The sequence below is a fragment of the Coregonus lavaretus genome (genome assembly GCF_964263955.1).
Source record: "Coregonus lavaretus genome assembly, chromosome: 13".
Taxonomy (NCBI): domain Eukaryota; kingdom Metazoa; phylum Chordata; class Actinopteri; order Salmoniformes; family Salmonidae; genus Coregonus; species Coregonus lavaretus.
The window spans coordinates 46,022,185-46,039,517 of NC_140000.1; the positions used below are offsets into that span (position 1 = coordinate 46,022,185).

Here is a 17,333-nt window from a genome sequence, read left to right on the forward strand (position 1 = left end):
AGACACACAGGAGCAGCAGTAGTGAGTCATTGATTCAGTTTAATGTCAATAAAGATTATATTTGTCCAAGTAAATAACGTTTCTGACATTAGGGTGTTTGGAAATCTCTTAGAAACAAGTAGGCTAGTCCAAAAAACATCCACAATCATTGATTTTATGAGTGTTTTAGTTTAAAACAAAGAAATCAAACTTGGTTCATGTATGGACTGTGTCAGCAGACCTGAATAGGAAACATCATCATCAAATTCATATTTTTGCAATATTACAAACTTCTGGTTCGTTGTGAACAGCTTTACTGTTGTTAAGCCCTTACAGGTAAAGATACACAGCTATACTACATCTTTAATATGCAAATGCACTTATCATTCATCATTTTAATACATTTTCTTTCTTAATATATATATATTTTAATGAAGTTCGCGATCAAACTTTCCATTAACTTACTGCTCAATCCTGACAAAGGCAAGTTATTGGAGAAGGCACTTGTTTTTTTCTTTGGTGTCCCTCCTTTGAGCTGTTGGAACACTGTACAGTGACTCAGGAGGAGATCTAGTGATGCTTGTTGTGGTAGATAGTGGACGAGAGAAGGCACCTGTCGAGGGAGGGAACACCCGAGATAGGTTGCTTGCTGAGGGGGAGAGTGTGCTAGAAGAATTGCTTGACGTGGAGGGGGAAGCGCGTGAGGGAGTTTCTGTGTAAGTGGAGGAGTATGAGGAGTCAGAAAGTGTGTGATAAGGTGTGCTCAATGAGGATGAACGGGATAGTGGGTGAGAGGTACTGCTGGCTGAGGGAGTGGGAGTAGTGGTCGTTGAGAGGGTATGAGGCCGAGATAGGGTGCCAGTTGGAAGGAAAAGTGTGCGAGAGGGGGTGCTGGCTGAGGGAGTGAGTATAGGAGTGGGGGTGGGGGGTTGGGGAGCCAGTCTATGAGAGGCGGTGCTGGCTGGGGGAGCGAGTCTACGAGAGACTGTGCTGGCTGGGGTAGTGAATGTATAAGAGGGGGTACTGGCTGGGGTAGTGTGTGTACGAGAGGAGGTACTGGCTGGGGTAGTGAGTGTAGAAGAAGGGGTACTGGCTGGGGTAGTGAGTGAGGGAGAGGGGGTACTGGCTGGGGTAATGAGCGTATAAGAGGGGGTGCTGGCTCGGTAAGCGAGTCTACAAGAGGCTGTGCTGGCTGGGGGAGCGAGTCTATGAGAGGCTGTGCTGGCTGTGGTAGTGAATGTATAAGAGAGGGTACTGGCTGGGGTAGTGAGTGTAGGAGAGGGGATACTGGCTAGGGTAGTGAGTTTATAAGAGGGGGTACTGGCTGGGGTAGGAAATGTATAAGAGGGGGTACTGGCTGGGGTAGTGAGCGTAGGAGAGGGGGTACTGGCTGGGGTAATGAGTGTATAAGAGGGGGTGCTGGCTTGGGGAGCGAGTCTACGAGAGGCTGTGCTGGCTGGGGTAGGGAGTCTATAAGAAGGGGTACTGGCTGGGGTAGTGAGTGTACGAGAGGGGGTGCTGGCTTGGGTAGGGAGCGTACGAGACGGGGTACTTGCTGGGGTAGTGAGCGTACGAGAGGGGGTGCTGGCTTGGGTAGGGAGTGTATAAGAGGGGGTACTGGCTGGGGTATTGAGCGTACGAGAGGGGGTACTGGCTGGGGTAGTGAGTGTACGAGAGGGGGTACTGGCTGGGGTAGTGAGCGTACGAGAGGGGGTACTGGCTGGGGTAGTGAGCGTACGAGAGGGGGTACTGGCTGGGGTAGTGAGCGTACGAGAGGGGGTACTGGCTGGGGTAGTGAGCGTAAGAGAGGGGGTGCTGGCTGGGGTAGTGAGCGTAAGAGAGGGGGTACTGGCTGGGGTAGTGAGCGTACGAGAAGGGGTGTTGGCTGGGGTAGTGAGTGTGTGAGAGAGGTTTGCAAATGAGGGAGTGAAATCTGGGCCTAGGCTGGTATCCACCAATTGAGAACTTGGGTCTGGTATTATGAGGACTGGAGATTGACTGGATATCAATGGGGCTTGGGCAGGTTTTGGGAGAGACTGATGGACTAAACGCAAAGTGGGATGAGAATTGGTTGGATTTGAGGAAGTGGTGGCTGCAGTTTTAGATGGATTCAAAGTGGATGGAACTCTCTTCGATGGGGTAGCAGCAGCTGTGGCTTGAATCCGGTTGGATGTTGGGGTTAAGGAAGTGGATTGGATAGAGACAGTCTTGGGTGGAGCTGGAGCCGAAGAGGACCAGTGCATGACGCCATCATCGTATTTGATTAGGAACTCGGGGTACACCTGGTGCCTTTCAAACACTACATATATGGATGGGTTCAGTACATTGTCCACACAGCTGTCATAGAGAGTCGGGCTTCCCTCGCCTTTTGGAGGGGGACGACGGAGGTCCGAGTTCCCCCGTGTGTAGTCACCAACAAGCACCCGACAAGCAAACATTGACCTCACTCCTGAGTGGCTGGTGTAGCTGTGTGAGTACTTGGCATCCCTGGCAAAGTAACTCCCTAAAACAAACAGAGAAGATCATCAGTAAAACAAAATGACAGACTATAGTGAGATCATGACTGCTTCTAAAATCTGACTACACTTCTGACAGATGGTTAACATGAGGTACCTTCGCCATACACAGTTCCGTTGGTTCCACACAGCCTCCAGTCGAAGTTATCTCTGCAAATGGCTTCTATGTGTTTTGGATCCGTTCCGTGGAAGAGATGTAGCTCCTTGCTGTTTTTACCTCCATTGTTTTTCTTCATTAAATCTCTTTTCCTGAGAAATGACCATTAGCTGCTGTTAAGAATGCTATTTTCGGATGGTTATTCCCTATTGGAATTTGCCTCTAGGTACCATATGTAAGGCCAGAGGTCAACATAAACAGCTCTCAGTAACTGGTATCTGGGCCCCTGAGCCATAAAATCGGCCATGGGGGTCTTTAAGCGATTAAGACGTTTCAAATGTAGTCTATTCAACCCCAAGGTCTCCGCATTGATTTAATGCTTTGGCACCTGGCACGGAAGGGTGAAACAGCGAACAGATAAAGCAAGAGTAATTAGGTCAGCCCTCCCCTCTGGAGGGGGAGAGATTTACTGCGGACCTCTTACAGGAACGTGTCTGTCTTTCCATATGCATGTCTATGTCTCTCTTTGTCTAATAAACCTTTAAATATAGGAGCTGATCACCTTATATTTTGTATCTAGCATTTCTACACACCTTGACCAGGTTTTCAATTCCTAACACTGCTTACCCATAATCACATTCAAGCCAGGGTTTACTTAGTATTTTGGAAGTAACATGCTAGGATTGTGAGTGAGAGTTGATGTAAACATACCACTGGAAGACTTCCCAGAGGTCCCTGTTTTGGACCCTCTCGATGCTGGTGATTTGGAAGCCCCTCATGGTCTTGTTGAAAAGTTCCTGGACCTTCTGATAGTCCCTGTCAGAACTCAGAAGAGTGACTGTCTGCAGGAGGGGAAAACAAAATGGTTCTCACAGCTGAAACCAAATGAAAGGCAATGTTAAACAGTAGACTCCCCTGCAAGCCAGAGCAGTAGAATCCCATGTAAACACGTCACCTTGTATCCAATGTCAGGTATGGCAGACTTGTCCCAAAATCCAGGAACAGCTCTGAAATTCTGAGAGGGGTTGCGTGGTCCATTTCTCCTGAAATGACATGAAAAATAAGCTTCATATACAACACCAAGAAAAAAGCAGCTCAATTGAAAAGCTCTATTAGTTCTCAACTTAAATATGCAAGTCATACTCAACTAAATAAATCCCTCTATTGTTTGAGATACAAAACCACATTTTATGGTCTATCCTAAATAGTTATGATTATAAGTAATCTATTAGGTAAATATAGAAATGTAATAAAATAAATGGTTCGATACAGAACATAGTACCCATCCTCAGTCCATTCCCATTCATATATTACCTGCTTCTTGCAGCTTGAGTGTCTGCAGTTGAAACAAAGACAGGACGTCGTCTGACCATCCTTATAGTGCCATATGTTTCGTTTTTTTGAGTCATGTCTGTAATTACAAGAATAACTATTTTAATCAGCATCCTTACAGCTACTGTTCCACATCGCTAATATCTAGGCTACCTGCCGCTGATTTTAGTACTAGAATTTGAGGGGTGTATAAGAGTAGCCTTTTTGACCCTAACTGTAACTTGTGCTAAGCGCTTATAACTAAAAAGTATTATTATTATTATTACAGTAGGTTGCACATGAGAGCTGTTTTTCACAACAGTTTGAGATGTGTTACCTCTGAAACTCAGCTCATAAGACTGCTGGCCTGCAGTGAACTTCACCACAGCACTTTGATCCTCCTGGTACCTTTTCTCAAGATCTTCACTGGTGATGGATGAAAATCTATGCATCTCTTTCTGTGATTTATAGAAAAAAAATAACAGTTTACTCTCTCCAACACCAAATTTGTTGGTCCTTGTAACTCATCAGCCTGTTTGAGTGTTTCACACCACTTACGATGGATGCGTACTGGACCCATTGGCCGTACTCGTCCTCCCAGAACCACGCCCACTCTGTGGTGAGTATGTATGTGGGCTGGGTCACAGAGGAAACTGTGGAGAGACGGTGAACTTCACTGAATCCACGGGTCATGGAGTCGAAACGCACACGCTCAGATCCCTCACTGTGATGAAATAAGAGAAAGTCAATAGATAATTCAAAATAGGTATTTTTTTTATTTCTTTTTTATTTTACCCTTATTTAACTAGGCAAGTCAGTTAAGAACAAATTCTTATTTTCAATGACGGCGTATCCCGGCCAAACCTGGACGACGTTGGGCCAATTGTGCGCCGCCCTATGGGACTCCCAATTACGGCCGGATTGTGATACAGCCTGGAATCAAACCAGGGTCTGTAGTGACACCTCTAGCACTGAGATGCAGTGCCTTAAGACCACTGCGCCACTTGGGAGCTCATTGTACCTTATTCACAGTTTGACATACTTTTTCTAGTTAAAAGGTAGACTCAGCCAAATGACGTTGCCTTGAGCAGCACCGCAGATATTGAGATGCAAGACAGTCACACACAGCACTATATCTGCGCATGTGCACGGGTTCGCTTCACGCTGTTACAGCGTGGTAGCCACGGGACCAAAACAGCAGGAAGTTGAGTCTTGCGCTTCAATGCTCTTAGTTATTTGCGGAAATTGACCCACTATGCTGTTCACTTTGTGCATCTACGTCATATCGCTGAGTCTATCTTTAAATATGACATAACAACATACTGTACCTGTGTATCTTAGAAGGGTCACAGAAGTCTCTCTCGATCGCTTCGTTTTCTGGCAGAGCTGACCAAGTCTGTCCATCCTTCACTTCCCACTTGTAGGGCATGTTAAAGTGGACTCTCCAGCATTTCTCTGAAAGTCATACGTTTGCAGTAAGATGTGATATGTTTTTGAGTATCATTGTTGCACCTGGGTGCCAGCCTGATTTGTCCCTGAATTGTGGTTTCACAGGGTTTGTATTGTGTATCTACTGACAACCTTGAAAGTTATAAACTCATATTCAGCCGGCTGCCATAGCTTCTGCCTGAGTAAAAATGTGGCAAAGCCATTGCAGGTGTTCTGCCAAAGCAAACATGGGAAAGCTATCCTCCAGACCCTCTGCCACACACAATATCTCCCTCGTTAAATGTACCTCCTTGTTTGCAGTCCCCCTTGACAAAGAACAGGCAGATCTCATTCCTCACTGTAAATAAACAAACAAACATTTAGTTAAATGAAATCAAAGTTGGCAACAGGGTTGGGGTCAATACCATTTCAATTCCAGTCAATTCATAAAGTAAACCAAATATCAATTCCACATTTTCCTCACTAGCTAGGTTTCCATCTGAACTATATGCACATTTTCCCCACCAGAGATGCGTTTCCATCAAATTGACTGGTTGCGGATAAAAGGCTGTGCGTGATGACGTAGTGCATATAAAGATTATGTACCGAATGAAAAATGTTGCGTTATATAGCGAATGTGCCCACTCTGGTATTGGCATGTGCGCTCTAGCCAACAGCTCGCAGATACAGTGTGGGTATAGCCTACATGATGAGATTATTATGGACAAAAGAGCAAGATAATTTTTATTTGTCAAACGGCAGCCAAGCATTGATGATTATGTCACCAGAATAAGACCCGATTTTTATTGGAAAGGAGCATCAACCGCATCACCTTGCACTTTCACCACCATGTGAAGTTCATCATAACTTATTTCATCTGTAGCCTAATAAACGGCATGCTTTCTCGGGTTGTAGTAGGAGGACCACACAACATGTTATCCTGTGACTCCAAGTTTACTTCAATATTACGGTTATTATATCAATATTTGTTAATAAAAGCGTTTCCACTGCCATTTCTCGCATAATAAATTTTACTGACCCCAAAAAAAATCCCACCTTGTCTAACGTATTTTGTTTCGTCGACATTTGGAAAGTTCACCAATACATTTTCTGTTTCAGGCCTGTAATTACATTTTCTATCCAACATGTACTTTATTTGCATAAAAAGGTTGGTTGGAAACCTGGTTATTGAAAAGTATTGAAGAGAATTGGAATTTCAGTGTACTTCCTGAATTGATTGGTCTGGAATTGAAAATATATTGACCCCCACCATGGCTGGCAAGCAAGTCCATATAGAAATACTTCCAAGTAAGGGTTTTAAGGTAACTATGACTGTTCTGAAACATTATTCCCCACTGAACACAACCCTGTTGTTCACTCCTGCAGCCATCTACCTGTATTTCTCGGAGGACAGCTCTGGGGCCTGTTGATGGAACAAGCACCGCCGGCACCTTCACTTTTCATGGCCTGGATGTTCTGGTAGGTGGACAACATGGACGCCATTAGATCGTTAGGCACTCCCCTATGCTGCAGGGTCCTCCGTGGGTGGGGCTCAAAGAAGTCATGACACCTGTTGCAGTCGGCTCCCGAGGAGCAGGTTCCTCTGATGTAACTGTCGCACACGTGAAGTCTCCTGCACCCCTCCTGATCCGGGCACTTGCCATAAGGCCCGGTGCCTTTGTTATAAGAGTTGCATACCTGAAAGAGTGAGTGACAAGGCTTTTAAAATACTTGTTTACCATACTATTCGGGTCTATATGCAAGAAAGCATGAGATGAACACACAGAGCTTTTGGGTAAATCCATTTGAATTCAATCACTTTTTGACAGAACCCCTATTGATTTCAACGAAACCTTGCCCATTGTAGAAGTGCTACACTTCTTGGACCTAAATGCCAAAACATTCAAGAGATTAAAAACAAAAAACAGTTTTAAGTGAAAATAAAACAGCCTAATTCATACTCTTAGAGGAGGTGCTTCCACAATAATGTTATTTGTACCGGTTACAAGGTAAAGCATTGGATTCTTCACACACCACAGTAAGACATTATACCATTACGCTACCTTTTCATGCTTTTTAAAAATGTAATTAAAGCAAGCTTTTCTTTGCATGCCTGTATTTTCTAATGTCATTTAAAAAATACATGTAAAAATAACATTTTTTTGGTCAGTAGGTGCCCAACAGGTGGTGGTGTGTTGGACACAGTATCTCAGATAGATAAATCCTGTCTGCATTCCTAATTTCTGTAACTGTTAGTAACAGACACATCTCAACATCAACTGTTCAGAGGAGACTCTGTGAATCAGGCATTCATGGTCGAATTGCTACAAAGAAACCACTACTAAAGGACATCAATAATAAGAAGAGACTTGCTTGGGCCAAGAAACACGAGCAATGGACATTAGACCAGTGGAAATCTGTCCTTTGGTCTGATTAATCCAAATGTCAGATGTTTGGTTCCAACCGCCGTGTCTTTGTGAGATGCAGAGTAGGTGAACAGATGATATCCGCATGTGTGGTTCCCACCGTGAAGCATGGAGGAGGAGGTGTGATGGTGCTTTTGCTGGTGACACTGTCGGTTGATTTATTTAGAATTCAAGGCACACTTAACCAGCATGGCTACCACAGCATTCTGCAGCGATACACCATCCCATCTGGTTTGCGCTTATTGGGACTATCATTTGTTTTTCAACAGGACAATGACCCAAAACACACCTCCAGGCTGTGTAAGGGCTATTTGACCAAGAAGGAGAGTGATGGAGTGCTGCATCAGATGACCTTGCCTCCACAATCACTCGACCTCAACCCAATTGAGATGGTTTGGGATGAGTTGGACCACAGAGTGAAGGTAAAGCAGCCAACAAGTGCTCAGCATATGTGGGAACAGATGTGAGCTGATTTGGAGGTAGTCATCCAAATGTTCCCCAGGACAACGGTGGTCTACTCTGACATCACACAGTGGAGGAGTTGGAAGTTTCAGTGGGAGGAGGACATCAACAAGCGCATAGAGATGGCCCGGCGCTCTGTCAACCAGCTGGTGTTTGCATTTCTCTGTGACAGGCGCATGCCCACAATCCGCCACTCTGCCATAAAGCACTGTGTCCATGGCAGTACCTTAGGGATGGCATGCATCTCACTGATGAGGGCAACAATCTCTTCCTTGAGAGTCTGAGCGCTGGGCCCGTATCCACAAAGCATCTCAGAGTAGACTATTGGTCATAAGTGCTGACAATAGAGACATTTTACTCCTACTCTTATGGGTAAAAATAGAAGCTGTGCAAGAAGCCTCTTTAGTCGTAAGAGTCACAACTAGTCGACAGATATTTAGGACACCTCATGAGCTGTCCTAACCAGTTAAGAGTTACCAGCAGGTGTCTTGATTATAGAAAAAGGTAGCGAGTCAGTGGTTCCTGGATCATAGACATGCAATTACTTTGGAGTTGAAATAATATTTTGATATTTCTATTTGATCAATCCATAAATATTCTAGACCTACAGGCAACAGTTTTGTTGATAACGAAATCTGAAAATACTCTGGATACATTCAGTAACATAATACTATTCCAGGAAAATGTGGGGTAGGTGCAACATAAGACAAAATAATGACAAAGGTTTGAGTGAGGACTAACTGGTGTCTCCAAGTGGCCACACACCTCTACAAAGTGTGCACAGTTACTAAGCAATTTCAATGCACTTTATGACTCAAAGATGAGTCTTCAACTATAAGGTAGTTTTTTTTAGCTCTCCTAGCTGTGCCGTTGAGGAACTAGAGCAAGCACACTGGTAGTTGTTTTGTTTGGAACACAAGCCTGCATCCCTGCCATCACAAAATTACTGTTGTTGTTAACGTAATCCTAAAACGTTATAAATCGCAATCTGGGCCAGGTGGGCATGATTTGAAAGCTTGTTCTATTGCCAACAAGCTAAGTTATAAAATATGATATTACAGTGTCAGACTTTCACAATGCAATTCAGGGAAACAGATCGTAATTTTGGTGCACATAGAAAGGAGTCATGAGTACATTCAGGTGTGTGTGCAGCGGCAAATGTTCTTCACAGTAGACAAACATAGGCTCATTCTGTTCAGGGTATGATGCCATGTCATATCGTAACTGTACATCAAACATAGTGATCATAAACGTTGACACTGTATATGATATGAGTTTTATGATATGGAAATGTGAAGTGCACATTTGGACTCACAGGTGTTTGGCTTACTTGTATGACATCAAAGCACTATTTATTATAATCCTCAACATCTCATATTTCAAAATACTGTACATTTACAGCATTTCCTTCACTCAGTCAACAAAACATTTACAAAAGTTGCCCAATTACCGGCAGCGCGCGGTGCTCAAGTTGAGAACGTCTGTCAGTCAAAACCCCTACAGCGCTGTGAAGCACAGAGCCTGAGGTCTGACGACATGTATAGCATCTTACTGTCCTGCCACTGCGTTCCAATTTAGGCATGCCCAAATCTGCCATTTTCAACCTGTATACGGGTACGAGTGTAAATGGTCAACATTTTAATGACAATTATCTAAAACAACAAACTCAACAAAAAAATGATATTTGCATATGTTGTAGCTTAGACCTATTTTACATAATCTAAGTTATGTTGTGCCCACCATCGGTTGAGACACAACGTGCTCTAGAATACAGGGTGGGTGTCATGTTTTGGCTGATAAATGTACTAAAATGGGAATACAATTGAAATGTCTTTCAAAATGGTGCCAGAAAGATTGTTGGAGGTGCACATATTAGAGAACGTTGACTTGAATGGGAAAATCAGTTGTTTTAAATTATACTGTCAATCCTCCATTGGAAACCTATTGAATTCATAGAAAAATAGACAATAGAATAGACAACTAGCCATTTAAGTTGACATCCGACGGTGCGTGGACCTGCGGTCATCTTTGTGGTTGAATAAAGAGACAATACCATAAAAAATCCATAAATGTATAATTCTTGTGCAATTTATATCTATAGACTATATTGATGGTTTTTTTCTTTCATTATTTTAGGCTATCTGGCATTAGTGCGTAAACCTAACATGCTGACCAGACCACACGTGCTGCGTGTGCGAGCATTGAAAAATAAATGTCCACATACATGTTATTCAATAATTTCATCCAAACTGCTCGTGGGCGTCTGCGTAGCCAGGCGCTAAAATAGAACTTGGCTCTATTATAGATGCTTGACGCCCTGCAAGTCCCATCTCTCCCATCTACTAATTGTTTTTTATGTGGGCGATTGAAAGATGAACGTGGTCCACACTCCAGTCCAATTGGTGGCGGTAATGCACCTTCAAGTTGGTTGCCAACCACCATATAAAATCCAAAGAAGAAGAACGAACGGGGAGAGATTAATCCAAGAAATCTAAGTTTCCCCTTTTATCTCTGGATTAATTGTCGGAGTAGAGAACACACGATTTTGTGTGACTCAAAATGGATCAAAATTCTACAAAGATCCAGCAAAAAAAAGGACCATATGCATTTCAGGTAAAATAACAACCCATGTTTATCTCCCAGGACAAATTAGCTAGCAACAGCAAGCTAGCTAAATGTCATGAATATTTCATATGTGTTTCAACCTGTCCCCAAATTAATATAGTTGGTTTTGGTATTTTAACCTGCGTGTCATGAACACGACTGGTGGGGATAGACAGAAATCAACATGTGCATGTGCGGAGCCGGTTTGGTCATAATGTAAGCCACCTGGTCTCAGAGCATTTCATATTAAATCTGTACGCAAATCCGAGACACTCCATTTATATAGTATGATATATTACGTTTGTTATGGTATGTAGTAATTTTTGGATGTCCATCATCCATTTCTTATGATATGTTACGAATTGCAATTCGTACATACAGTGCATTCAGATTCCTTGAGTTTTTCCACATTGTTACGTTACAGCCTTATTCTAAAATTGATTAAATCATTTTTTCCCCTCATCAATCTACACACAATACCCCATAATGACAAAGCAAAAACCAGGTTTAGACATTTTAGCAAATGTATAAAAAGAATTAAATTGAAATATCACATTTACATAAGTATTCAGACTCTTCACTCAGTACTTTGTTGAAGCACATTTGGCAGCGATTACAGCCTCAAGTCTTCTTGGGTATGACGCTACAAGCTTGGCACACCTGTATTTGGGGAGTTTCTCCCATTCTTCTCTGCAGATCCTCTCAAGCTCTGTCAGGTTGGATGGGGAGCGTCGCTGCACAGCTATTCTCAGGTCTCTCCAGAGATGTTAGATCGGGTTAAAGTCCGGGCTCTGGCTGGGCCACGCAAGGACATTCAGAGACTTGTCCCGAAGCCACTCCTGCGTTGTCTTGGCTGTGTACTTAGGGTCGTTGTCCTGTTGGAAGTTAAAACTTTGCCCCAGTCTGAGGTCCTGAGCGCTCTTGAGCAGGTTTTCATCAAGGATCTCTCTGTACTTTGCCCTGTTCATCTTTCCCTCGATCCTGACTAGTCTCCCAGTCCCTGCCACTGAAAAACATCCCCACAGCATGATACTGCCACCACCATGCTTCACCGTAGGGATGGTGCCAGGTTTCCTCCAGACGCGACGCTTGGCATTCAGGCCAAAGAGTTCAATCTTGGTTTCATCAGACCAGAGAATCTTGTTTCTCATGGTTTGAGTCTTTTAGTTGCCTTTTGGCAAACTCCATGTGGGCTGTCATGTGCCTTTAACTGAGGAGTGGCTTCCCTCTGGCCACTTTACCATAAAGACCTGATTGGTGGAGTGCTGCAGAGATGGTTGTCCTTCTGGAAGGTTCTCTCATCTCCACAGAGGAACTCTGGAGCTCTGTCAGAGTGACCATTGGGTTCTTGGTCCCCTCCCTGACCAAGGCCCTTCTCCTCCGACTGCTCAGTTTGGCCAGGTGGCCAGCTCTAGGAAGAGTCTTGGTGGTTCCAAACTTCTTCCATTTAAGAATGATGGAGGCCACTGTGTTCTTGGTGACCTTCAATGCTTCAGAAATGTTTTGGTACCCTTTCCCAGATCTGTGCCTCGACACAATCCTGTCTCGGAGCTCTACGGACAATTCCTTCGACCTCATGGCTTGGTTTTTGCTCTGACATGCACTGTCAACTGTTGGACCTTATATAGACAGGTGTGTGCCTTTCCAAATCATGTCCAATCAGTTGAATTTACCACAGGCGGACTCCAATCAAGTTGTAGAAACATCTCAAGGATGATCAATAGAAACAGGATGCACCTGAGCTCATTTTCGAGTCTCATAGCAAAGGGTCTAAATACTTATGTAAATGAGGTATTTTTGTTTTTGCTTTGTCATTATGGGGTATTGTGTTTAGATTATTTAATCCATTTTAGAATAAGGCTGTAACGTAACAAAATGTGGATAAAGCCAATGGGTCTGAATACTTTCGGAATGCACTGTATGTTACGAATTTGCAATAAATTGCAATTCGTACAATATGTTACGAATTTGTAATAGGTATGGTACCTTATGTTACAAATTCCAATTTGTTATGGCTTGCTGGCTAACGTTAGCTAGGCTAGGGATTAAGGTTAGGAGTTAGGTTAAAGGGTTAAGGTTAGAGGAAGGGTTATCTAACATGCTAAATAGTTGCAAAGTTACTAAAAATGTAGTAAGTAGTTGCAAAGTTGCTAATTACCTCAAATGCTTAAGTTTTCCCTGATGAGATTCGAACACTTAACCTTTATATGCCCACTCATCCACCCCGACCAACCACCCTCCTTTTTTGCCTTAAGTAACCTTCTCTCTTATGTAACCATACCAAACGTAACATATCATACCATGGTGCGGGTGAACAAACAGCTGACCCTCGCACCACCAGTCTGCAGTGGTGGAAAAAGTACCCAATTGTCATACTTGAGTAAAAGTAAAGATACCTTAACAGAAAATGACTCAAGTAAAAGTGACCCAGTAAAATACTACTTGAGTCTAAATAATGCTAATTTAACCATTCTCCTATTTGTTTAAAATGCAGTGGTAAATATGTTTTACAGTGGTAAATATGAAAATAAAAGCTTCCAAATGAAATGAACACCCCCACCTCCCTGTCATGGTTTAAACCCTTTATTTCTATGTGGAGGTGCTGTCCACTCAGTTATGCTGAATTTCGGCCTCAGCTGAGCTCTTTTACGCATTGATTTTCCTTTGTACTTCCTCATTTTCCCAATTTGTTTGCCATACGTCCTTGATTTAAAATAGCCTTTATTCAAATGCATTGGATTTATCCATTGATTTGTCATTGTTTGCTTTTGTCAGTCAGCTGTTTAGAGCGCTCATTGCTTTGTTTTTCAGGTTCCTGGTGTTCTCTGTGTCATCCGTGGCCAGAAGTAGTAGACCATTTATTTAGCTTTATTATTTTCTATCAATATTTGTTTTTTCTTTCCTGGATCAGCTGATGATGGTCGACAATATCACTAGACAACTAGCCTACAGCTAGACACCAATGTGTATCCAATCCATCCAACACGTATACTTTAATGACTGTAGGCCTATAGTTGACTCTATTGGTTAGAAGCATTCGATTTTGCAATGGCATAGGCCTACATTATTTTGGATTTGTGTGCCCATGAGATCTGTTTTCACTGCGAAACATAATGAAATGTTATATAGGCATAGTTACACTTACAGTGCATTTTCCAAGATCTCCAAGATCCATGATTCGTACAGGGTTTGTTCAATGTTGTAATTCAATTGTTAAATGCTTAATAATGACAAATAACACTGTCATAAATGTCATTCATGTAAGGAAAGAAAGGTAGTGTTTTAAGTCACACGATCTGTGAAGACTCCAAGCATTCAACTCATGAATTATGGTCAACTCATGAACTAGGGTGTAAACATGTTTTGATTCAACTCATAGGCCTAATATATTGAATGCAGGCTACCTGTTCTGCGTGTGTTCATGTGTTTAAAATTGCCTCGGCTGACAGGGTAGGCTACCGGCAGTTGTGTGGTCCTCTGTAGCTCAATTGGTAGAGCATGGCGCTTGTAATGCCAGGGTAGTGGGTTCGATCCCCGGGTCCACCCATACGTAAAAATGTATGCACACATGACTGTAAATCGCTTTGGATAAAAGCGTCTGCTAAATGGCATATTATTTATTATATTATAGGCCTAGTGGAGGGTAAACGCAAGTAAACACTGTTTACCCACCTTTTTCAGAAAAATGCATTGAAAGTATAGGGAGTATTACTTTTTTCACCGTAACCGGCAATCAGAGTTTACCCACCTATTTTTAACCACTACATCACTGGCTACAGGTAGGCCTATTTGAAGTTCATGGTAATACATATTGTAAGCCTAGTCTAGTAAAGTTGACCGTGTGTGTTAGGGTGACCATCCCGTTTTTCCCGGGACAGTTTCAGCCCCATTTCAGGTGTTCCAACTTTTCAGGCTACAAAAAAGGTACATTTGTCAGCAAGACACAATTAATGTAGGTCTAATCAATGGCAATCCCTGAATGTCATTAGGCACACTTTTTGGTGTTTTGTAACAGATTTCTATTTCCATTCATGAAATGGCACCAGTATACATGAAGTTTGGATGCCGGAATTATTTTGGAGTGGACAAACATGCACAGGTAGCCTACTTTTCAAGTCCAAAAGATCACTTTCTGACCACTTCTTCCATGGGCAAACACATGGAAAGTTTTATTTACCCTATTTTCCGCACTATAAGGCTCACCGGATTATAAGCCGCAGCAGCTAAATTGAATGATGTGTACATATATAAGCCGCATTGGACTATAAGCCGCAGGTGTTTTAATGTTTAATTACCATATGTAAGGGTTCGTGCACAGAGGGGATTGTCGGGAAAGAGATGGCTGCTTGAGGAAGCTCCCATTTATTAACATTTCAACAAACAAGTTGCATATTTGCATAACCTATTCAAGTGTTACCATTTAGTGCAATAGTAGCTACAGAACATATACTGTGCTGTGTAAACTGTACTGTATCACATAGCGTTTCAGACACACAAACTTTTCAACACTGCTCTCGTTCTGTCTCTCGTACCACTCTCGGTTCCACTTTTACTTTTGCGCGCTACCTGTCTCACTCTTTTCCGGCCTCCAGCTTTTCCTGCTGGAGCCCGCCGCTTAAAGGTGGGGGGCGCGGACCGGTCATAGAGCCCATAGAGTTAAAGTTGGTGGACTGTAACCTGTAAAATCCATAGATTTAGGAGGTCTTCTAGTGGCCGTTAGCTGTAAAAATCCATAGATTAGCCGCGCCGTTATATAAGCCGCAGGGTCGAAAAATGGGGGAAAAGGCGCGGCTTATAGTCTGAAAATTACAGTACATAAAAAGGGATGCTGTCAAAAAGTGATTTAATTAAAAATGGATTTCAAATGTGCAGACAACACCTCTTCATCCGTCACACACACAAACACACACACACACACACACACAGGGCAGGCTCTATCCTTTTTGGGTCTCTAAGTGAGATTGGTTGATTACTACAAGTTTAGATAGCTGGATAGACTAATTTACCAATCTAGCTGGATAGACTAATTTACCAATCTAAAAATGGCTAGCTGACATGACTGTCAGTGACTGACCTAATAAGAGAAAAATTGCTGATACACAAACAAATTTCGAACTTGCGTATTACACTATTCTAACGCTCAACAACAAGTTGAGACCCCGATAGATTCTCTCCCCCCCCCCCCTTGCTTATGCCTAGAGCCGGCCCTGCACACACAGACACACACATTCCACTGATCCACATCAGCAGTAAGAGGAAAACGTTTGGCTCTTACCGGTGGAAGGAGGGAGTTGTCATTTTGTAATAATAGCTGCCGGAGTTCCTGTCTACTCAACGTCTCAAGTTGATGCTCTCTCAAAACTATGGAGTTATGTTCGGAGTGCAGGTTATGGCCAAAGCGGCATGTCCGTCTGCAGTCAAAGTAACAATAAACAGGTCAATAAACTTACAAAGCACAATTCAGTTTGCTGAATTAATTCAACATCTAAACCCCATAGAATTTTTCAACACTGACACAGTTTCAAGTTTTGGGCTGAAATACCTCAACTGTAATATTGATAAACAGTTGCAATGATACATTTAATGTGTAGGCACACAGTCTAACATTGGGCGAGTTCGTTTTGCATGGCCTGGTGCCCCGGATGAGCGGAGTTTACAACGGGCCATGCAAAACAAACGTTCCTACTTTAAGACTTCTCTGGTTCTAAACGCAGCCTGTTTAGCCTACATCATATATAACATATTTCATGCTTACCTCCCCCTACTATTCTTGCAGTCCCCAAACAGATAAAATTTACACAGGTGTAAATCATTGCAGCCATCACATTGCTGAGCTTTGCAGCGTCTAACTTTCGTTTTCGCAATAATGCGTTTGTTTCCATTGCACTCCCCTATAGAAAATAAATCGTTTTCAACAAGTTTATCAAGAACGCAGATAATATCTGTCCCACACCCAATATCTGCCAGATCTGCATAGTCCAATGTTCCTTGCTGATTGCAAATTATTTTTAACAATTGCTGAGCCATCTCGCAATGACTTGCGCGACTGTTGTTCCTGGATTACAGCAAAGACAGTATAGTATGAAGATAATCTAAAACTGCTTCTCCAATAGAAATCCCCGATCACACTTGTAGGCGATGTCATGACGACGTTGGCTAGTAAAGCGCATGCGTAGAAATACGTCATCGGGTCTAACTGTCGTCTCGCGCATAACTGCGCATATGCGGCCAATCAAATCAAAGGCATTCCTTCGATATAAAGTTGTTTTTGACGAAAATGAAAACGTGTCAGTTTGTCACTTTCACGAGGTTGGAGTTATAACATGTTCAACTACTTAAGACATTGGCTCGAATCTAGGTTGTGTCTTTAGATTTCGAGAAAATTAACAACTCAGGAATAATTTTTCACTTCTCTTTTTGACTTCTCAAGTCCCAAACCCCAGCGTGGTCTGTTTGGTCAGTTTCGCAAGCGTTCCCGGATATTGCTGTGGCTACACCCTTCCTCCTCAG

At 42.8% G+C, this 17,333-nt stretch overlaps 1 protein-coding gene across 3 annotated transcripts; it reads right to left on the minus strand.

Annotated features, from left to right (window-relative positions):
- Positions 1-19: 19 nt before the first annotated feature.
- LOC311139887 (protein mono-ADP-ribosyltransferase PARP12-like) lies at positions 20-16,898 on the minus strand. Of its 3 annotated transcripts, XM_084174882.1 has the most exons (12): positions 16,579-16,898; positions 16,099-16,234; positions 6,726-7,029; positions 5,639-5,689; positions 5,232-5,358; positions 4,462-4,627; positions 4,241-4,361; positions 3,907-4,003; positions 3,548-3,635; positions 3,304-3,434; positions 2,593-2,744; positions 20-2,482 (listed from the first exon to the last, which is right to left on the minus strand). In XM_084174882.1, the coding sequence occupies exons 1-12, from the start codon at positions 16,848-16,850 to the stop codon at positions 468-470; spliced, it is 3,660 nt and encodes a 1,219-aa protein (XP_084031008.1). In that variant the 5' UTR covers positions 16,851-16,898; the 3' UTR covers positions 20-467. The 3 variants fall into 3 exon arrangements, with proteins under 3 accessions (XP_084031008.1, XP_084031009.1, XP_084031010.1); XM_084174884.1 differs by lacking the exon at positions 20-2,482 and having other exon boundaries at positions 2,622-2,744; positions 3,304-3,408; XM_084174883.1 differs by lacking the exons at positions 4,241-4,361; positions 4,462-4,627; positions 5,232-5,358; ... (2 more) ...; positions 16,099-16,234; positions 16,579-16,898 and having other exon boundaries at positions 3,304-3,408; positions 3,907-4,078.
- Between the last annotated feature and the right edge of the window lie 435 nt (positions 16,899-17,333).